The 24,028-nt window shown below is 42.2% G+C and overlaps 1 protein-coding gene across 4 annotated transcripts in view; it reads right to left on the bottom strand.

Moving 5' to 3' along the window:
• The window catches only part of PRKG1 (protein kinase cGMP-dependent 1), a 1,267,967-nt gene that overhangs the window by 354,941 nt on the left and 888,998 nt on the right, over positions 1-24,028 (bottom strand). For all 4 annotated transcript variants that reach the window (XM_086679490.1, XM_086679489.1, XM_086679491.1 and 1 more), the window contains exon 5: positions 6,625-6,688. In XM_086679490.1, the coding sequence (XP_086535616.1) occupies positions 6,625-6,688 (64 nt within the window). The remainder of the gene's footprint in view (positions 1-6,624; positions 6,689-24,028) is intronic.

Below are 24,028 nucleotides of genomic sequence, written 5' to 3' on the forward strand. Positions count from 1 at the left end.
TGGGATTTTACAACCACACCAGTGACATTTTAGAGTTTTAATTTCTTCACGTCCACATTTGTTATCATCTGTCTTTTTAATTCCAGCCATCCAAGTGGGTGTGAAATGGTACACCTTCATGGCTTTGATTTTCATGTCCCTAGTGACTATTAACATTGAAACTCTTTACATGTGCTTAGTGGCCTTCTGCGCATCTCTTCTTTGGGGAGATGTCTATTCAAGTCACGTGCTACCTCTAAAATTGAACTGTGTTTATTATTGAGTTGTAAGTGTTTTTTTTTTTTTTTTCAACGTTTATTTATTTTTGGGACAGAGAGAGACAGAGCATGAATGGGGGAGGGGCAGAGAGAGAGGGAGACACAGAATCGGAAACAGGCTCCAGGCTCCGAGCCATCAGCCCAGAGCCCGACGCGGGGCTCGAACTCACGGACCGCGAGATCGTGACCTGGCTGAAGTCGGACGCTTAACCGACTGCGCCACCCAGGCGCCCCAAGTTGTAAGTGTTCTTGATATATATTAGATACAAGTCCTGTGATGGTGAATTTGTCCACTTGGCTTGGCCCTCAGTATCCAGGTCTTTGCTCAAACAGTATTTTGGATTTTTCACTGAGGGTATTTTTTGTGGATAAAATTAATATTTAAATTAGTAGACTGTGAGTGGAGCAGATTTCCCTTTATCATTGGGTGGGTCTCATCCAATCAACTGACGATCTTAACAGAACAGAGACTGACCTCCCTGCCAAGAAGGAATTCTGCCAGCAGATGGCCTTTGGACTTGAACTTCTCGTCTCCAGCCTGCGAGCCCATTCTGTAGAATTTGAACTTGGCAGACTCCATGATCACATGAGCGAATCCCTTAAAACAAATCTTTGTATATATATTCATCCCATTGGTTCTGCTTCTCTAGAGAACACTGAATAACACAAATCTCTTCTCACATGTGATTTGCGAATATGTTCTTCCATTCCATATATACTTCTATAATAGAGTAAGATGTAGGAGCGCCTGGGTGGGTCAGTCAGTTAAGCATCTAATTCTTGATTTGACTCAGGTCATAATCTCACCATTGTGGAATTGAGCCCCACATCTGGCTCTGGGCTGAGAGCAGAGCCTGCTTGGGATTCTCTCTCTCTGCCCGTTGCCTCGAAATAAATAAGCTTAAAAAAACAATAAAACATGAAGAAGTTAATATTAAACAGAGTTTTGTCTTTACTTTCTCATCTCTATGTCCTGCCACCAAGCACACACACTTCCCACACCATCCCCCTTCAAAAGCAGTTATTTGCCTCATAGAAAGGATGACCCAAAAGAAACCAGAAAGAACCAAACAGTCTAATCTTCATATTCAGAGCCCTTTATCCGAAAGCAATTGCGAAAGAACAGGTCTTTGAATTCCCTCCAGCTTGGCTTTGAATAGCAAGAGCCAGGCCTGAAGGAAGGGAAGAAAAAGTTTAATCCAAACAACAGATTTCAAAAGAACTAATAATGTTCCTGTCTGCTCCATCAGTTTCTTTCCTGAAGACTCCAGGCCTGTTTAGAGTGGAAAAAAGAGAGCTTTACAGAACGTTCCAATAACTCAATCAAATGTAGAACTTTCCCCTGCATTACTAACAACTGTAGAGAATGCAGAGGGATTTGGGAAGACCTCAATGTGACAGGGTACCACCGAGGAACAGTGACATACTTACTCACACCTGCTGGACCTTGAAGCGAGAAGGAGTGCATCTGGTACATTCGCCTCTTTCTCCAGCGATATTCTCTGGATGGTATAATCTGGTATTTGCCTCCTACTAAATTATCAAGTAATGGGGGATCTGAAAAACATTTTCTCCTTGCCTTTTTTCCCCCATTTTTACTTTCTCATCTTTTCCCTAATTCAAGACGTCCGAGGAATATTATTTATCTTAAGAGTTTGTCAGGACCACGATGGTATAAATACCAACAACAAAACAAAATAAAAAACCAATCGACCATCTAGGGACACAGAGCAGAACGAGCATTATTCAGGCTCAAGCGTGTCCAAGATGCAATCGTGTGAGGTTGCTGACCCAGAGGTGAAGAGCTTTACAAAGCTGATGTAGCAAAGAGGATTTTTAATTCTAAGATGAACAAATCCAATGTTTTAATGAGCAAATTGGACATGAAACAGATTCCAATAAATGCAAAGAAGTGGTTTTGATATGCTTTATTTTCCATTTAAAAATCAAGGGATTTAAATATAGCACCCATGCCCCACTTCTATTCACATAAAGGGAAAATATGCTATGCCAAGCGGTGAAAAGTGAATTTGTTGGCTTAATTTGGTCTTCAATCTGGCATTTTCCATGAAGTAATTTTCCCTGAGTTCTCAACTGTTTTGCCCGTGAGGGCAAAAACATAACTCTTCCTCAAATTTTTGAACACGCTTTGCGATAGGCTTTCAGGTTAATTCTTACTCGTCTTCTCTATCGGAAAATGTTTTTGTGTGCCAATATCCTTAAAGATGTCACCACAGTCCTGATATTTGAACGAACGTCAGATATGGGTTTATTGCCCACTGTGCTTGGATAGGTAAGCATTGAAGTGAACTATTTCTCAGTTGGGGATTAGCTAGGAATTGCCCCATCCATTTGAAAAATGTAATTCATCACAAAGACTAATCATGTGTATGTGAAGGAAAAAGGAAGTGTGTGTCATTCATTGTTATAGTAATAAAGAAGAAATTACACCTTATCTTATAATTTCACACTTCTCTTCCTTTACCCCTGGGTGTTTTCTAGAGTCTCAGAATAGATCATAACACTTGACTAATTAATTCAAATAGACACTTTTTGCTTTGATAAAAGGAATGGGATAGGATGGAGGCCAATGAAATCAGTTTCTGAAGTTTGAGGTTGCTATTCACTACACGCACCAAAAACGCCTCTTCTGATGTATTTTACCAACAATAAAATGGCTTCTCTAGCAAACCAAACTGGGAGCACCTGAAATCTTCTCTGATATGTAGAAAGACTTGGTTGGAGTCAGACGTGGAAAAGCATACCGCACTGATAATGAAGCTGAACAATGAGAAAGTCACACAGATTATTTCAACATGTCTTTGCAGAACCCAGCCTGGGAAAAGGTTGGGATCAGTGTGCTTCATCGGATAGGTCTTCTGACAAGAACTTACGCCTACACGCACCTCCTGAAAGGAACTAGAGAGAACTTTTGTATGTCCCTAAGGAGGCAAGGGAGATTCAATATGCAAAGGAAATCTTTCTACTCTATGATATAAAGACACAAAAGCAAGGGTCACTAAATTGCCATACATAGAAAAAGAGTATTAGGGGGCGCATGGGCATCTCAGTAGTTTAAGCATCTGACTCTTGATTTCGGCTCATGTCATGATCTCTCGGTTCATGAGAACCCCCCCTGCGTTGGGTTCTGTGCTGACATCATGGAGCCTGCTTGGGATTCTCTCTCTCCCTCTCTCTCTGTGGCTCCCCCACTTGAGCTCTCTCTCTCTCTCAAAATAAGTGAACTTAAAAGAAAAGAGTAAGGGTCCTAGTTCCTGTTATAGAATCTCACAGGGACGAACACAAAAGCGGCTATGTACGTCCGCACTAGAAATTACTGAGGGGCGGGGAAGCTGGGGGGGCAGTGGCAGAAATGGCTCGGACAGAGGCTTCTTTTACACCTGTAGGAGAGGATGCCCCAAGTGTCCCCTGCGTGTCCTTTAGTCACACGGACCCTCCTGAACCACTTCATTTCTCTTTCCATCTGTGACACATTATCTCTCTCTGCCCCTGCGTCCCCTGTCCCCGTTCTTGAACTCTTTTTGTCCCCTTACACTGGAAGTATTGTTTCACAGTGACTAGAAGGAACAAGAGCCAGAAAGTACGCGCGCACAGGGACGCCCAGCCTCACTGGGCTGACGGCAGTCTGATCCACTCCAACCCCCCTTCACCCACCAGCCAGCCAGAGGTGATTAAAACACAACTCAGAACGTGCCCCTTCACGGCTTCCAACCCTCCACGTCTCCCCATCGTGCTCAGAATAAAAACCAAAGTTCTCATCGTGCCCGCAAAGCCACTGTCAACAGGCCTTGCCTGACTTCCTCCAGCCCCATGTCAGCCTGCTATAAACCTTCCTTCTGTTCCTCAAGGGGAAGAAGCTTCCTCCTGCTTTAGGACCTGTGTCTGCTCTCAGCTCTGCCCGGCATGCAGGGCATCTCCTATCTGGATTTGGATGTCAGCATGAACCTCACCTCCCCAGGGAGGTCCTCCTACAGCAACCCCATACCGAGCGGCCTCATCCCCAGCACCGTTTGCCTCGTCTGTCGCCTCCGCTGGAACTTAACGTTGCCGGAGCACAGCCCCGGATCCCCAGAGCCACAGCAATTCCTGGCACGGGGCAGGTGCTCCCCAAATATCTGCCCAACAAACAAGGCTGCCACTTCTTTGTTGAACGCGACAATAATACCGCTGTCCTTTCAGGAGGATCTGGCCTTCTTTCATCTTGTGGACACTTGCAGAAAGAAAGACAGCTCCATTACTATGCAAGCACATTCCCATTAACGTGATGTGACATTACCGTTGCTTTTGTTCTTCCCAATTTGCTCACTCTATCTGATCCATAATTGCATCTAACGTCTCACTGTACTTGCTTATGCAACTTGAGTCGAATACTTACGCGCACCGCGTGGTCTATTCAGAGGTCTACTTTGCATTTTGTTTGTTTACTTCACTTTCGTGTCCTCAAAACAAATACGTGGGCGCCTTGCTTCAAAACAAATGCACGCGTGTCCCTTCCCCTGCAGCATCCCTATAGGATGCACTGTGGCTCACACCATCCAAACGTCCATTAAGGCACCTGCCGATTAGGAAATCTGACCTAAAAGGCGAAAATCTTTCTTCGGTCAGAATGGTTACAGAGCTCTCGCCATTGTCTTGCAGAGCATACAAATCCTCCCACAGCTGTGGCAAAGAAAGAACGTGATTAAAGGATTTTTTTGCAGGGCTTGATTGGGACTAGTCAAGTCTGTACTTTTAGTTTGCTTTGGTGAAAAACAGAAAAGGGCATCAGAGAGCTCTTCTGCGTGTATTCAGCGAGGAAAGGAAAAACCAAAAGGGCCAGGGAGAGCGGTTTTGCATCCCAAGAGGCTACAGGCACCGGGGTCAGGGCGTTCAGGGAGAAGCGCAACCCCTGTTTTTTTCTCGTGAATTCCGTCCACTTGAACCTGGTTACCCAATGTGACTTTTGCTTTCCTTCACAGGAGGTGAGGGAGACCAGCGCATCGTAGGTGGGCTCTTTCCCATAGGCCAGGAGCTAGAATTCGTGTAGAGGAACCTCTGGGCTTCTACGGATCCTTGAAGGGCCGGGATGGGCGGGGGTGGGGGTGGGGCCCGGAGAGAAAACCATCTTCGGCATCTTTCCAAGTCACCCCTGCTCGCGCACAACTCTGACAATTGCTCAGCGCTCCTGAGACTCACACCCCCCCGATGCCACCATCTCCAGCTGGCCCCGCTCCTCCGCACACACCTCCCATCCTCGCGCTGGCCACATCCCGGGGCCAGAGCCACCGTCCTTTCTGAACCTGCACCTCAGCTCCATATTCTCTCCTCACCCCTCCTTGTTCTTGGCCCAGTACCCACACCCGCGTGTCTGTGGGAGGGCAGGAGCCCGGCTTCTGGAAGGGACGATGGGCCGACTCCAAGGACCTCATCACACTGGCCGGCCTCCTACCCCAGGAGGACTTTTCCCTCCCCCTCCCTTATTCTCCACTAGCTCAGCCCAGTACTTAAAAATCTGCCACCTCCTGTTCCAGCAGGGTTGAGCCTGATCTGTGCCCCCTGTCACAAGTCTTCGATCAACTCTTCCTCGCCTGTTTAATTTAGATTTGGGACGGCTAACGTCAAGTGGGGTGGCAGGGCACCTGGCGGTCACGCTGTGTTTTCCCAGCTCATCCACGCCTCCACGTCTGTCCTGCCTCCTCCTCTGTCCCCGAACCTCCCATACCTCCGCCCGTTCTTCATCCTCAGCCGGTGACCCTGCTTTCGGGATCCCTGGGGAAGCAGAAGATACCAGAGCAGGTGTCCCCCAGCTCCTCTCACCCCCATCACCCTGTGCTCCTGCACGGGCCCCCTCCTTCGCTGTCTCTGCAGAGACCCTATCCTTCCCTGGCCAGTCAGGAAGCTGCAAACCTAGTGGGCCCTGTGGTACCATTCCCTGGGCTTCACAGCTTCAGAGAATACGAATATTAGCGACATTTTTGCACTGGTGCATACATACTCATATGCTAATAAAACATATACCTGTTGTAAATTTGCTCATCTGAAGCTTCTGAGGGGTAGCTACTGAAATCTTGCTTTACACGGACCGAAAGAAGAGAGAAATTCGCCATCTCCCATTCTTGGAAGTCAAAGGAAACATCCTATTTGCCACAATGGGGTTTTCCTCCCTCAGTCGCTAAGTCGATTTGCACCTTTCTAACTGCGTATAAATGACAGGTGTGCTGAGCTGGCTTTTATTCAATGCCACGTACACTGCTCACCCCAGGGCTGAAAGCTCTTTCAGGGTCTCTCTGCCGTGGGTGACCCGTCATCACGCTGCTGTGCTGGGCTATGTCCCAACCACAAAGTTCAAGGGCTTAAAAACAATTACCTCTTCGAGGACATCAGCAAGCTTACTGAGGATCTCTTCAGGAAGGCTCTGGAACGTTGGGACACTGCAAAAGCAAACAGAGAAGATGCTGAAGCAACTTCCTTCCACCAACCAAACAGCAACGTGCAACAGCAAACGTTTCACGACCAAGAACCTGCGGATGAAGACGAAAGCACGGACGCGAGCGTGACTTGATGACCGACAGGGAAAAGGCATGTTGTACCAGGGAGAACACAGAAGTGGGCCAGAGCCGAGGTTAAAGCCCACTTATAATTATAGATGCCTCGGCTATAACGGGGGAAAAAACAGTTTCTTCTTTACCAGTCTTCTCTCACCAGATTCCTCTCTAGGTCCCTCTGTACGTACACACACGCACGCACGCGCACACTGACGCACACTCCCTTCTACAGGACACCTCTACTCATTCTTTAGGACACAGCTTGAATGATGATACACTCACACCTGCAAGCATTCATTCAACAACCTTGGAAGCTTGCTCTCTCCCCAACCCCCTCCAGCCAGGTCAGGTTCTCCCCCTGAGAGCTTCTTTATCCCCTGCTCTAGCAGTCATTAGATATTTAATCAGGGATTTGTTCTGGGGTATTCTCCCTGCAAGAATTAAAATTCCACAAAAATAAGAACAGCTTATCTGTCTTATTCAACTCCTGTATTTCCCATCATTTACAAACAACGACACGTTAGTGCATGTAGAGCAAAGTTATGAAAGCAGGGATGTGTGAAGGCATCCTGGGACAATGATAAGGAGCAGATCAGACGTGGAGAAAAAAAGCCAGACTCAGTAGGCCAGGAAAATATTAGTTTCCCTTACCTCCTCCTTCTCTAATTTTTCCACCCAATGACCAGCAAAGGAAAATACGGAGCGATGCTAAATGCACAGACCAACAAAAGTTCTTTTATATGTGAAATAGTAATGACTTCAAAAGAAATAAACACGCCCATCAACATGTCATTCTTGAAACTCCACTGGAAAGCCTAACTGGGATACAGAACTCAAGTCTCATATAATCATACTTCAATGCTTAAATAGAAGGCTATAATGAGTGCATCTACATTTGCGTATCTGATATTCGACTTAGCAAATAATTCAGGCTTGGTTAGAACAATACAATGAAAGAAATCAGAGCATACCGTTCATCTGTCCCTCTGATTCCTATTACTTAGTGTAAAGCCTACTGACAACATCCCAAGGTCTTTATTCAGAGGTAGAACGATTCACCCAGGCCCATCTGTTCCACCAGATTTACTGCTATGGTCTTAGCCGTGTGGGTTTTAATTTCCAGAAGGCAGTCTATTTCAGCAGCTGGATGGAACTTCTCACAGAAACAGAGGAACACAGAGGAAACTATTTCCATGAGTGATGCAGGTGGAAAAATCTACCCCTTCCTTGTTCTTTTAATGAGCTATCTCTCAGCATCTCCTAAGATGGAAGGGTGATCAGAATGCTTCTATCCCAGTGGGTATTGGTGTGAACCACAAACTACAATCGAGTTTTCCTCATATTATAATTGGCTCCCTTCCTTAGACAAGCCTGTAGTCTCTTCTATGCTCCACTTTATCTGAACTATATGCTATGTCCATGCCAATCCATACCATAATAATTCCACGTTCTGGAGAGTTCTTGTCCACAAGAAAAAAAAAATTAGTATGTGCTTGATGACATAATACATTAAGCAAAAACATAAACATTAAATGGTAGGAAGGGCACTTTAAATACCTTTTACAACTGTGCTTTTTTTTTCAGCTCTGAGGTATAAATGACAAATAGAATGAGATATTTAAAGTGTACATCCTGATACATGTACACATCGTGAAAGGGCTCATCCCATCTAGGTAATTAACACGCGTGTTACCGCACGTATTTATCTTTTTTTTTTTTTTTGGTGGAAAATATTTGCAGTTTTACTCCATTAGCACATTTCACGGTGTTACCCCTCATCATCACCATGTGATACGTTAGATATAGACCTTATTCATCCTAAGCTGTACCTGAAAGTTTGTATCATTTTAACCAGCATCTTCCTGTCTCCACCCTCCAGCCCCCCACACCCACGTTAAGACCCAATGTTTCTATGACCTTGACTTTTTACTTCGATTCCACATACACGTGATAGCATACGGTATTCGTCTTTTTCAGTCTGGCCTTGTTTCACTTAGCGTTAAGGCCTTCAAGGTCCAGCCATGTTGCAAATGTGAACTTCCTTCTTTCTCGTCTGAATAATATTCTGTTGTATGCTTATCCTAATCTTTGACAATTTTAAATGTCTCAAAGCATTCAGTGGCATTTGTTACCAACAAAGATTAAGGCTGATTTTTAAGAAGAAACATTGTGAAAAAATGGTAACCACTGGGGAACTTCTAAATTTAACCAAATGGAGAGCAACTGACAAAAAACCAAATGGCTTCACTTTAATAAATTGCTTTGAATATACTTCTGTAGCTATCTTTAAAATCCTAAGACCTTTATCATTACAAACACTATATTTTTAAATTTATTTATTTTGAGAGAGAGTAAGAGAGAGAGAGCACGTGTGCTAACAGTGAGGAGCCCAACATGAGGCTCGAACCCACGAATCATGAGATCATGACCTGAGCTGAAATCAAGAGTCAGATGTTTAACCAAGTGAGCCACCCAGGCGTCGCCTCTCATAGGATTAATTTCCTTTCTAAGAATTATTGGTTCACCAAGAGCTTCAACACCAAGAACAAAACAATTGAGGATATTCATAATTTGGAATTCTACCCATGAAATATGTTGGTTAAATTTCCCCCAAACATCAAAAGACATTCATGTAGACTCTACTAATTTGCACATAAAATTCAAGATGAAGTTGTTTATGATTTAGAAAACTGAAGGCAAAATAATTATAAGGACAAACTTCCAGAAAATGCTTCAACAGTAGAGAAGAATATTTTAAGTGAAAAATAATTTATTATAACAATCTTCATGCTAATTACAAGTAATTCTTACACATCTATTAAGACTGCTGATTCCCCTAAGGACTTACAATAGGCCTGAAGTTATAGAATGTGTTTGAATGTAATGTAATAGAGATGATTTAATGCCTGTAAAGCTCTGCCATTGGTTTTTCTAATGGAATCAAGTAAGGACTTGGAATTTGCAATTTGCAAAGACAATAATACAAGACGAGATTTGAGTCCCTCCTATTGGCCAGGCACTGGGGTAAGCATTTTATAGAGAACATAAAGTTTTGTTTTACAACCACCTTCTGAAATCACCATTGTTATTGTCACCCCTTTTACAGATTTGACAAGTGTGCCCTTGAGAGCTGGCCTGAGGTGGCACCACCCAACGTAAGTGACAGAAGTTGGAAAATCCCCCTCTAAATTACGTGGAGCTCATCACTTATCCACTGGCTGGTATGGTTTACAGTCGCATTATTAGAAAATGCCTCATGCAACTTTCAAAACAGTTCTATAGTCTTTTTGATAGTGATATGGATATGAATAATATTAATAATATTTGATTTATTAACTACCTTTTTATCATGAAAAAAGTTAAACAAATTGAAAGACTGAAAGAATAGTTCAAGAATCACCTGTATCCCCACCACCTAGATTTGCCACTCTTAACACTTGTGCTATCTTTATGTACCTTCAGTTCACCCATTTTTCTTTGTGTCTATAAATAGGCTCATAGATCATTTTCGAGGAAACATTTCATAGTTGCAGATACCATGAAACTTCATCCCAGTCCCTCACCTGCAACGTACATATCCGAAAAATGAGAACGTGTGTCTAAGTATAGTACCATTATCATACATAAGAAAATGAACACCACTTCTGTAATAACATCTAGTATCTGTTTCATATTAAAACATTACTTATGTTCAAAAATGTCTTTACTATTTTTTTTTTCTTCTTAAACCAGGATCCAGTAAAATTCTGCCCATCAATTTCTCTTGGCTGTTCTGTACCTTTACCTCTAGTCTCTCGTTCTACAACACCCCTCTCCCACCTTCCCCCATGGCATTAACTTTGGAAGAGATTGGACAACTGTCTTATTGGATGTCCCACATTCTGAATTTGTCTTAATGCTTTTATTTCTGCCAATCTACTGTTTGAAAGGAACAATTAACAGAGGGGAGAGAAAACCCAAGGACAAAGAATTTTATTACAGCCATGTGTCAATGAAATTGAAACACTTACAGAATATAGAATTTTATACAGCAGCAGCTTGAAATGTGATGTAAGAGTCTGCAGATTCCCCAAGATCCCTTTTAAGGGGGGTCTCAAAGTCAAAGCAAATAGTGTAACTTGTAATTTGCCTTTAATACCGTATTCTTTCACATGTATACAACAGAATCCCACAGACACCGTACAAAATATGTGACATCGGGGCACCTGGGTGGCTCAGTGGGTTAAGCATCCGACTTCAGCTCGGGTCACGATCTCGCAGTCTGTGAGTTCGAGCCCCACGTCAGGCTCTGTGCCGACAGCTCAGAGCCTGGAGCCTGCTTCGGATTCTGTGTCTCCCTCTCTCTCTCTGCTCCTCACCCGCTCATGCTCTATCTCTCTCTCAAAAATAAACAATAAAATTAAAAAAAAAAAGACAAAATATGGTGACATCATTGCTTTGATGGCTAATGGATATATGCTTGTATGTTCTTGGGTTTCCTAGAATGTAAGGTAGTATATAGGTTTATAATATGTGTACTATTTACAGAAATTAACTCAGCATAATTTCAGTAAATCTGTGCTCTTACTAGACAGTTATCACACATGTCCTATAATCTCGTAACCTTATCATTCAACAGATCATTCTTTTGAACTCCTGAATAACTGGCTATTCAGACCTGTGTTTCTTATGTCAAAGTGAAAAAAAAAACAAAAACAAAACAGTAAGAAGAACATACATTTGCATATCTTGTGTCACAATAATAGTTTTATATGTTTTGCAAAATATTTCTAACTTTTAGAATTTTATCTAAAGCTGTTATAGCTTCAGACTTTTGTAATTATTATTAAGAACTAAATAAAAGAAAGCTCATTATATTTTTGTTCATTTTTAAGAATGTCACTACAAATAAGAAAAATATGACAAAATCAACTTTTCCCTAAGAATTATAATTTCCCTTATTGTCTTACAGAAAGGAATATTTCTTAAACAACCTTATTGTGTCAGTTATGATGTCACTTTGAGCCCAATCATTCAAAATTTAAAGAAAAGGAAATGGAACTTTTAAATGTAGACGTGATGAGGATTCTGAAGGCCCAAAATTGTTTGGTACGGCCTTTCAAATTAGGAAGGGGAGCATCTCACGGGATGAGTCACCATACTGCAATGACTCGAAAAGGCCCACGGTAGCTCAGAGACCAAGAAAGGATTGCAGAGTTGACCTCGCTCCACGCCCGCTGGATGAAGTCAGTAGAAGAAATCACTGCACTGCCTCTTTCCAATGATATAGCATCTAGTTGAATCAAAGCTACAGCTGCGAGCACAGAAGGGACTTCAGTTCTTCTTTACAGAGCTGCACTTTTGCCTTCCGAGTGGATTAATGTACGGACATGACTACACTTGCCCTTTTGCTTGTATTTATCTGCTATCAGAAGCAACCAATCATCAAAGAAGATCATCTTTTCTACGAACAGCTGGCTACAAACACAAGTGGTACTGAGCTATTCGGTGTGGAATAATTGTTCCCACCTATGGGTCATTCTAGAACAGCCAGGCTGGTATTTGCACCGATGGTGTGAAAGCAACGGGGACCCCTCAGCACAGGTTAAGGCGGTGACCACCAAACTGCACTCGTTGCCATTATATGCTTAATCCCCACTTACCCACAGTTAGAAAAATTAAATAAAACGTCGTTTTTTATTTTAACACATTTTTGATGAAATAATAAAAGTTATTAATATTATTATGTTTCAACTCTTAAATACGCATCTTTTGAATATGGTGTGCGACAAAATGGCAAGTATGCAAGCTGTCCTTCTGGGTATACCAAAGCACGGTGGCAGTCTCCAGGAAGATCCCTTGTGTCTTTTTTTTTAAATTTTTTTTTTAACGTTTATTTATTTTTGAGACAGAGAGAGACAGAGCATGAATGGGGGAGGGTCAGAGACAGGGAGACACAGAATCCCAAACAGGCTCCAGGCTCCGAGCTGTCAGCACAGAGCCCGACGCGGGGCTTGAACTCACGGACCGCGAAATCATGACCTGAGCCCAAGTCAGCCGCTTAACCAACTGAGCCACCCAGGCGCCCCAGATCCCTTGTGTCTTTGCTGGAACGGCAAGCTGAAGACTTCCACTTGATCCAAGGAACATCATTTTTACTTCACAATGACCAACAAATTGTGGTTATTCAGATGTGTGTATCTGGCAGACAGTTTTTCAAAAACGAACAAAGTGAGGCTTTTACTACAAGGGGGGAACAACCCAGGCAGTGTTTGTTGCCCATGATAAAATGTGAACTTTCAAACGAAAATTACAACTTCACAAAACTTTTAGCTGCCACTTTGGGCTTAGCAGCTTTCCAATACTTGAAGACTTTTCTGATGAGATCTTTGGTGATATGTGGATATTAACAAATAGGGTTTTTAGGATTGGAAATCCTGCATAGTGCAGTGAAGCAGTATTTTTCCAGGTGATTGATACATGCATGATGTTACAAAACCATGCATGGATAAAGATCTATTTGAAGTACAAGATGGATCAATGGATACTAATGTAGCTACTGTTTGACATTCCATATTGCATTTAACCTTCAATAAACCAGTGTTTGTTGGGCTGTGGTGTTGTATCAAAGAACAAGGTTCACAATAATCTGAAAAAGTCATTAGCCTACTTCCCCCCCTTTCCTACCACCAATCTCTGAGAGTGATCTTTTCATATACTTCCACCAAAACAAAACAAATTCACCAGATTGAATACAGAGGCAAATATGAGAATTTGTTTTCTAGCAAGCCAGATATTGACTTGATTTGCAAAAAATGTAAATTCAAACTTCTATGTTCACTAAGTTTTGTTTGTTTTTGGAAGATGCAGTCATCTTTATTAAAAATACACTTTTTATGTTAACACATAATGTTTATTTTTGGTGGTTTTAAATGCACTCGTAAATATCTTTAAATATTCTCATTTTTAACTCCTAATACAGTCAGTATCGAGAGATATAACCCACCTAAGCTGGAGAAGCAATGACTTACAGTTATTAAAAGTGTTGAAAAGCATGTAAACATGGAATACTTACAACATTACAAGGAAAAGGTGATAAAAAATATGCATAATGTAAGATGTTTTCCTTAAGTCCCCCTTTAATTATACATAGAGAATCTTTGCAGGAAAATAGCAGAAGGTTAACAAATATTGTGGTAGGTGGAATGACAATCTTTTAACTTTTTTTTCCTTTTCTCTACTTTCTTGTGTTTTCAAAATGTTCTGTTTGATAACTGTATTTTTATTGTACCAAAAGTTGTAAAAGGCACAATCATGGTTACAACTAAATACAATGTATCTTTGTGGGTCCATTTCAAAGAAAAAAAATTCTTACCGTTGTTAAAATACTGGTTTAACTACATGATTTATTTACTCACGAAAACTTAATTGAGTGCCTATTATGGGCCATAAATTGTTGTAGGTGTTTGGGGTTCATCAATGAAAGCCAAGGTTCCTGCCTACTGATCAGAAATACAACATAAAGAGCAAACATAATAAGCACATATGATACAATTATATACGTGTGCACGCACACACACGTATGATAAAGTACATGAGGTAAGGGCTATAGCATTTCCATTAGAAAACTTCCACAGGCATTACAGTGGGAGGGGGTCTAAGGTGAAAGACTGGCCAGGATGAAGATATTCTCATTGAAAATGTGAGGCGGTAGCAGAAATCTGAGAGGTGAGGTAGACAGTTAACCGTAGGGTCTGAGAGAGAGAATCCAGGTAGAGGAACCAGGAAGGCAAGGGGTCTGTCGCACTTAGTGGACTCCAGAGACCCTGTCCCAGCTCTGTGAAGAGTCAATGGCAGGGAGGCAGACAGCAGAGGTTGGAGGCCAGCTAGGGGTCTCCTGCCTGATAGATGGTGAGGGTTGGAAAGGGTGGAAGCAGGGGAGGGCCTGGGAGAGCACCTGAGTTCTGCTGGATCCTGCAGGTAGAGGCAGTGCGATTTCCTGGTAGACCGCAGTGCGATCAGAGGGAGTGAGGTGGGGGGGCAGGGGACTTTGCAGTAAGCAGTCCACAAAAACTATCTGAATATTTTTCACAGTGAACAAACAGGTTTTGATGTTTTTAAACTACTTAGTAATGGAAGGTTTGATTTTATCAGCCTTTGTTTTTATTTGTGTACGTATTTTCTTTTTTTCTTGTAAAATTATTTCTTTAAATTCAAGTTAGTTCACATACAGTGTAGTATCGGTTTCGGAGTAGGAGCCAGTGACAGATCTGTCACATGTAACACCCAGTGCTCATCCCAAGAAGTGCCCTCCTTAAGGCCCATCCCCCCCCCAACACCCCCCCCCCCCCAGCAACCCTCAGTTGGTTCTCTGTATTTAAGAGTCTCATGTTTTGTCTCCCTCCCTCTGTTTTTATCTTATTTTTCCTTTCCTTCCCCTAGGTTCATCTGTTGTGTTTCTCCAGTTCCACACGAGTGAGATCATCGGATATTTATCTTTCTGTGACTTAATTCGCTTAGCATGCTACATTCCACTTCCATCCGTGTTGTTTCAAATGGCAAGATTTCATTCTTTTAGATCACATGTAATATTCCATTGTATCTATATCCCACATCTACTTTTATCTATTCATCAGTCAAGGGACATTTGGGCTCCTTCCATAATTGGGCTATTGTTGATAGCACTGGTATTCATTTTTAAATATAACCAGGGTATTAGATGTAGCCCCCTATTTTTAAGGCAAGGTATCTCCAACAAACGCAACTCTGGAAATAGTTGGACAATGTCCTCTACCTAGAGCAGAGCATCCTGTTCCATTACTTATTTTTGGGTAGCATTTGGAGCACAGAAGCTTTTTTATTCTGTCACTAGAAATCAGCTCTGTATCAAGATTAATGCCAACAATACTGACTGGGGGTTTGCCTGGGTGGCTCAGTCAGTTGGGTGTCCAACTCTTGATTTCGGCTCAGGTTATGATCTCATGGTTCAGGAGTCCGAGCCCTGGATCAGGAGCCGAGATAACAGTGGAAAGCCTGCTTAGGATTCTATCTCTTTCCCTCTCTCTCTGCCCCTCCCCCATCTCTTTCTCAAAATGAATAAAATAAATAAAAAGAAGAATATTGACAGGTATTGTTTATTTCGGTGCCAGTGGCTTCCTGCAGCTCATACCAAGTGAATAAAAGCAGAAATCTGACCTACCAAAGAAACCAATTTCTACTGATGAAGGATTAAGTAAGGGTCCTTCTTAACCTCATAGATACGTGAACTTTCCCCTTAGGGGGCTCATCAACAAAAGTATGTTTTTGGCTCTCAACATACTTTTTTCCCATAATTAGATCATTTGTCACTGACCTGACTCAGTCAGCTATGCAATAGTCTTATAACTTATAAATAGTCATATAACTTATAACCCCCCCCCTCCTGGGGGGTCTCTTGCCCCCCCCTCAGTATATACTACATACATCACTGCTAGATTCATCGTCTATCAGCAACATTTAGCTCTTATCACACAGTGACTCCAACCTTCACAGGCTACCTGTTATTGTACAGATTCTAAGAATTAGAATTTCTTTCCTGTGTGTAAAAATACTTTAGATAAAGCAAACCATTATGGAGACATGAGGTATAGTTTTATCAGTTGTGTGAGACAATATAAACTCCTTATCCTGAGCCACCGTATAGGGATTAAATGTATGGACTTCTGAATGAAAGAGAATCAAGTTGAATTAGGCTCTGCTACTAATTACTAGCTATGCCTTTGGCAAGCAATATAAACTCTCTAGACCTCAGTTTCCTTCCCTTAAAAAATTGGAGAGGTGGATGTAACCACCCACTGCATAGGGTTGTGGTGAAAATAAGCAAAAGAACAGATACAAAGCATTGAGAAGGTGACTGGCATATAGTGAATATTCAATAAACATTAGCAGCCGCCATAATTAAATAAAAGTTTTATGTTCTAAGTGTTATCATTGTTTACGACCTTCAATAATCAAAATAAATGTTCTAATATGTCAGATGTAAGTCTCAATATAGACTCAGGAGTGCTGGAAATTTTCATTTGTTCACTCTCTTCAATCAAATTATTTTGGAGTAGGAACAATTTTTCAGTTGGCTGTCTGATAATGTTCATTGTTTAGCTCTTCCTCAAGGTCACACCAAATCCAGGAGACATGTCATGGCCAGAGGCTGGAATGTAAACTCTCTCATCTCTCTCCTATCAATGTCACGAAGAACCCATGCTGTCCAATGGCTCTCTGCTTTTGTGCCCAGAGATAAGAGAGGGGACCTTTGGTCAAGCTGGGGACCCAATGCTTCCGGCCATCCCTCCCGGGTGAGTCCATGCAGAGAAATTCATTCTTGAGGAAACATTTCCAAAGGTCCTTCTGTCCCCACTTGACTCTACTCTTTTTAAACTCATTAAATGAATTTAGGTTTTGAAAATAGATAGGACCATATCTTCCGGAAGCTTTTAGTATTGACCACATATTCTGAGATCAAGAAATTCACGTGTTCATTGCAGCATTAATTTACAAAAGCCAAGATATGGAAACAACCTAAGGTGCCCACCAAGGGAGGAATGGGTAAAGAAGATGTGAGAATCAACTACATAGACATATGTGTCTATATGGAATGGATTATATAATCACACACCTATATGTTATATACATCGAATATTATTCAGCCATGAGAAGGGAGGACATCCTGCCTCTTGCAACACCACGGATGGACCCTGAGGACATTATGCAAGTGACCTAAATCAGAGAGTGACAAGTACTGTAGGATACACCTGCTTGTGAAATCGAAAATGCCAAACTCATAAAAACAGAGTAAAATGGTGGTTACCGGGGGATGGGTGTGGGGGGATAAGGCAGATGTTAAGGATACAAAGTGACAATGGTAAATAAAAATAGTAATAGTAAGCAAGTCATAAAGATATAATGCACCGTGTAGTAAATTCTGGCAAGGATACCATATGATAATCAACTTTGCTGAGAATCTAGAACTTAATTATTCCAACCACTCAAAGAATAATATGATGGAGGTGGTAATTATCATCACAATGGCAATCAAATTACAGTATATAAATGTATCCAATTACCATGTTGCACACCTTACATTTACAATGTTATATGCCAAATATAGTCAATTTAGAAGAAAAAAAAGAGCGTGCTGATATGTTTGGAAAAGAGGAAAGGGTAGAACAACAGGGAAAAGTATTTCAATAATTTGTATTTTAACAAAGTGTCCTCCAGATCCATCACTAATATTTGCAGGGCACTGATTCCCTGTGCAACCAAGCACCGTGCATCACAGCCATCCCCCCATCACCCCCACCACTCACTCACGGACACGGCTGCCTCTTGGTCAACACTCAGACACAGGAGGGAGCAAATGGCAGGGTGGGAAGAAAGGACCTGAGGAGAGGCCGGTGCTGAGCTTGGACATGAGCTCAGGGCCATCTGGGCAATGGCATTCCAGGATCCTGATCATGGCATGTGGTCTAGAGGGGACCACACCGCGAGAATGTAGAGGGGAGCCCTTCTAACGTAAAGGGCTCTTGGGTAGCTCAGTAGGTTAAGCTTCCAACTCTTGGTCATGATCTCACGGTTCAGGAGCTGGAGCCCCACCTCAGGCTTCTTGCCGACACTGTGGAGGCTGCTTGGGATTCTCTTTCTCCCTCTCTCTCTCTGCTCCTATCCCGCTTGTTCTCTCTGTCCCTCTCTCTCAAAAAATGAACAAAGTTAAATTTTTTTTTTTAAAGTAAAGGGCTCAGAGACAGGCAGCTCTAAGAATAGAGCTCCTCTAAGCATAGTCCTCCTCCCTTGTCACCCACTCATTCGCCCTCAGGGAAGCTACAGCCCACACCACCTTGCCCAGCCGAAGCCTCAAGCTGTGTGCCTTCTGCCAGGACTCTTCTGGTACATTCTGCCACATCGCTTTACTCATTTGACGTATTTCCATCGAAATGGTTAGTGGAATTGATGGCAGAAATGACAACGATGTTTTTCAACCAAAGAAGAAAATCCATAAAACCGTTATTCCTGCAATTTTCATTTAGACAAGAGTTACGTTCCCATCAGTCAGCTATCTTTCCTATCACCCCCACCTATTGGTAATACCCACCCATGGGTAATAGGTAATTCATCTGAGCTCAGTGAGTCTCACCGTTTTCACCTCTAATGTAGAAATGATAATTCTGGCCTGAGGAATCTCAAACCAAGGCCATGAAATACTGTAAGAGAATGCATTTAAAAGTGCCTTAATTTCAAGTTAAAGCACTAGACAAATATGAGTGATCAAGTTATTTATAGACACAACAAAAATACTACAAGTACTGTCTTAAAAAAGCATCTTCTAAGACTATAATATACCCAAGTACAAACTTCCAAATTTTATTTTAATATTTTGGAGTTCTGCAGATTCACCGCCTTTTTCAAAGCCACTACCAATCTCTTAGACCAAATCCCTGGTCAACATGCCCTATGACAATGGTTTCCAAACCTGATGGTCATTAGAAAGTCAGATTTAGGAAGTCATAGAGCGAGTTCCAAGAAAGCAATGTAATTTCAAAACTGTCATAAAAATATACATCACATAATTTTATCCTCTTAATCGTTTTTAGGTATATAGTTCAATGGCATTAAATATATCCACACTGTAGTACAACCATCACCACTATCCATGTCTAGACATTTTTCATCTTCCCAAACTGAAAATACAACAATTGAACACTAACTCCCCATTCTCCTGTCTCACCCTGGAAGCCAACCTTCCACTTTCTGTCTCTCTGAATTTGGCTACTTGGGGGCCTCCTATAAATGCAATCATACAGTATTTGTCTTTTTGTGACAGGCTTAATTCGCTTAACATAATGTCCTCAACATTCATCCGTGTTATTCAATGTAAGTTTTTTTTTTTTATTTTTTTTCAACGTTTTTTATTTATTTTTGGGACAGAGAGAGACAGAGCATGAACGGGGGAGGGGCAGAGAGAGAGGGAGACACAGAATCGGAAACAGGCTCCAGGCTCCGAGCCATCAGCCCAGAGCCCGACGTGGGGCTCGAAGTCACGGACCACGAGATCGTGACCTGGCTGAAGTCGGACGCTTAACCGACTGCGCCACCCAGGCGCCCCATTCAATGTAAGTTTTAACACCTCCCCAGATGATTTAAATGTACAGCAGGGTTTACAGCTTTACCAATTATTTTCATTTGGTATGTGATAATGTAAAAAAAAAAAATCACTAAGGAAAAAAATAATAAAATATCACTAAGAATCACAAACCTAGTCCAGCTTGTTTTCCGAAGTGCAGCCAATCTTCTCAACCTATGTATGTTATCTTATTTTATTTCAGGTTATTGTGTTATGCAATTTTGTCAGGCTAGGTTATTTTGTTAGGCTAGGTTATTTTGTATTTTATTTTCATTTTATTGTGTTAAGAACACTTAACATGAAACTTGCCCTCAACAAATTTTAGTGTAGGATACATTGTTGTTGGCTGTAGAAATATTTCACGGCCAGGGCGCCTGGGTGGCTCCGTCAGTTGAGTGGCTGCCTTTGGCTCAAGTCATGATCTCATGGTTCGTGGGTTCGAGCCCCATGTCAGGCTCTGTGCTGTCTGCACGGAGCCTGCTTGGGATACTCTGCCCCCTTTCTCTCTGCCCCTCCCCCACTTATTCTCTCTCCTCTGTCTAGCTCTCTCTTAAAAATAAACTTTAAAAAATATTGCACAGCCAAGTTGGAGAGTGAGTATAGTGTTTTCACCTTACTGAAATGTTATGCTGTTGATGAGAATTCTCCATTTTTCCCTTTCCCCATCCCTTGGCAACCACCACTCCACTCTATGGTTGCATGTATTTGACCTGATACAAGTGCAATCATGCAGCGGTCTTCTCCCCATGACGGGCTTATTTCACCTAGTGTAATACCATCAAGGTTGATCTGTGTTGCGGCATATGGATGGACTTCCTTTCTTTAAGGCTGAATAGTATCCCACTGTAGATTGAGGCTGTTGCAAACAGTGCTGCCACAAGGGAGTGCTATTATCTCTCTGAGATCCTGATTCTCTTGAATCAAGACCCCAGATTGCTGGATCGTAGGGTAGTTTTATTTTATTATTATTATTATTATTATTATTATTATTATTATTATTATTTACCTTTTTGCGGAACCTGCATACTGTTTTCCAATAGCAGTCGCACCCTTTTGTATTCCCTCCAACAGAGGGCAAGGGTTCCAATTTCTCCACACACTCACCAATACTTATCTTCATTTCTGATAATAGCCATCCTGACAGATGTGAGCGGACACTTCACGGTGGTTTGGGTTTATCAGTCTTTGAGTTCCTCCATGCTTGTGTCAACTTCTTTGAGACAACTCAGACACTGCCTGTCCTGGGAAATGGTCCCTGACAGTTTCCTGCATCTCAGTACAGGTCCTTCCCGAACAACATCTGCACTCGTGTTATAACTAAACCTTGAAATACGTGTGCCCTCCCACTAACATAGAAATGCACTGAAACCCCTACTGTGTAGTAACTAATAGCAGGGAATTGAGAATGAGGGATAAAAGATGGTTTTGAATCCCGGTACCTCCATTTCCGAGCTATGCGACTATGGAGAGTTCTTCAAAGCCCATAAGCCTTAGGGGCACCCGGCTGGCTCAGTTGGTACAGCCTGCCACTCCCGATCTTGTGATTGTAAGGTCAAGCCCCACACCGGGCATACAGATGACTTAAAAATAAAATGTTTAAAGACAACCAGTAAGCTTTAGCTTCCTTAATCAGAAAATGCAAACAAAAACACCCAGCTCACGCAGCAGTTATGAGTATTAGTACGTATGAGACACTCAGCCAAGAGGCTGACACGGGGTAAGCACTCAGGAAAAGGGACGCATCATTTAGCTGGTGTGACATTCGTCTTCACAGAGGGCGTCATGGGGTATGTGCTGACATGCATGCAAGTTGAAGGAATCTATCCAATGAAGCCAAGGGCAATGAAACGGTAGTGGTGCTGAGCCCGGGGTGTGCAGTCTGCACACTGTCCAAAGGCACCTGCGTGGGGATAAGTGGAAGCAGCTCAGCTCACCCTGTCGCTGCACGTCACCCATTTCACCCCTGGTAGGGGTGCATCAGCCCAGGGGATGGGGTACTTCTTACATCACCAACGGATGCCTTATTTTATAGCAACCCTGGTCTGTGCAAAAGCTCTTCTACTCGTTATTTTCCAGGAACCATGGGAATACTTCCCTGAGGCGATTTACTCAAGAAAAAAAAAAAAAAATGAGCCAAGGAAATTATTTATTGACATACAGAATCTTCCTTAAAAACTTTCAGAGGAGACTTTTAAAAAAAATCCACCAAAGGGCTACTTTCAAAATAAGAACTGAGTCTACTCTGGTGCTGCCGTCACAGTGATCATGAGGAAGGGACGGGCACTAATGATCTACTTGATTAAATTACATCTCCAATGTGTAACAGCATCTAACCCTGTGGCTTATTTGGAAGATCACATGGTACCTCATCTTTGCTCCATAAATCTCACAATGGCCTATGCGTAAGCAAAAATATAACCCGATGGCAATTTATGGAATTGAACAAATTGCATCTGATTGTTAAAACTAAAAAGCATATAGCATTTTCAACATTTCCTGTTGTACTGATGATAATCAGCCTAAAAGGTTCTGCCCAGTCTCAATCTTTTGAATCTTGGGAGGTGTGATCTCTTGCCCCTCATCGACTATGCCTTCCCCCTAGAAGTGTCTGTCCACAAGGCGCCACTGGCATCTGGGCAGGACGCATCTGCATTGTGCAATGGTGTGCAGAGCATTTGGCATCTCTGGTTCTTACCTGTGAAAAGCTAGTAGTGTTCCGGGTCATGTGATAAGCAAAGCCCCCCTAGAAGTGATACTGCCCAAGATTTGGAATCATCACTCCATAATTTCATCATCTTCCCAGTTCACCAAGTGAGTTTGCAAGTTGTTCTGCCTAACCTTAACATCCTAGTAACTTGCTTCAATTTCCATCTCCCAGGGGCTGGACACCTATGACCCGATAACTCAAACACTCAGCTGCCATCTGTTCGAAGTGCTACTGGAACCCAGCTGCTTGCACAGGACAGACAAATAGAACGTAGGACTCTTCACCTTTGGTTTATGCCTGTTTCCAAAGTCACACCATTCAAAACATTACTTCTAAAACACTACATGAATAGACATTGCACACACAAGAAGGATCCTATGGCAAATAAGGAAATTCTGAACTACAGAAATTTAAAAATCATCTTTACTTATCAGAGTCTTTGTTTAAAAAAAAATTAGAAAGCTACCTGGGGAGGGAAAAGAGATAGTATCTCCCAAACTTATTCAACAAGGTAACCTCTTAATTTGAGATTATTAATTTATTGAGCAATTGGATTCCATGCTACATAGTTTAGAATCATTGGCTTATATTAAGGTGATGGAATTCACAAGTCCTACGCTTTACATACAATAGACTCGAGCCTGGTCCCTTAGTGAGTTGATCCTGATTTTCACGATGAAATTCAGCCATCAGTTTCTCTGAAAACCCTAGACTGATAATCTCCCTAATTTCCCCTTCGTTCATTTCCCACACACACTGTAGACTCTGCATAGACACACCCAGAAAGGCAGAGGGTCTAGATGCATCTCATCTGTGCTCCTGAGGTACTCTGTGTCAACCTCTGTCACAGTGATCTTGTGTTGTACCTGTCAGTTCATTTATCTGCCCCGCTCTAGAAACAGCAAACCACAGCCCACTGGCTCACCACCCAGTGTTGTAGATCAAATTTAAATGGAAGACAATCATGCTCACTGGCTTGAGGATTGTCTCTGGCTGCTTTCAAGATACGGTGGCAGAGTAGTTGCAACAGAGTCCGTATGCCCTGCAAGCCTAGAATATTTACTGCACCACCCTTTAAGGGAAAGCTTGCCAACTCCTACCCTAGTCTATTACCATCTTGAGGTTAAGGACAGTGTCCAACTCCTTCAGCTTAACGCCTGGCAAATGGCAGATGCTCCAAGTTTGATAAATGAACACATGTTTTACCTTTCAAAATCAATCCAAGAATATCTGACCTTGAAGTAACTGTTTTAATAAGATTGTGGGGAGATGGAATACTCAACCCAGGTCAACTAGTCAAAGATCTTATTCTATGTCCAAAGAGTTTTTTTTTAAGTTGACTTGGCAATATAGACTAAAAGAAACTTACCTCTTAATCAATAAAAAC

The sequence above is a fragment of the Puma concolor genome, chromosome D2, assembly GCF_028749965.1.
Source record: "Puma concolor isolate L17-30 chromosome D2, mPumCon1.1.hap2, whole genome shotgun sequence".
Classification (NCBI taxonomy): Eukaryota; Metazoa; Chordata; class Mammalia; order Carnivora; family Felidae; genus Puma; species Puma concolor.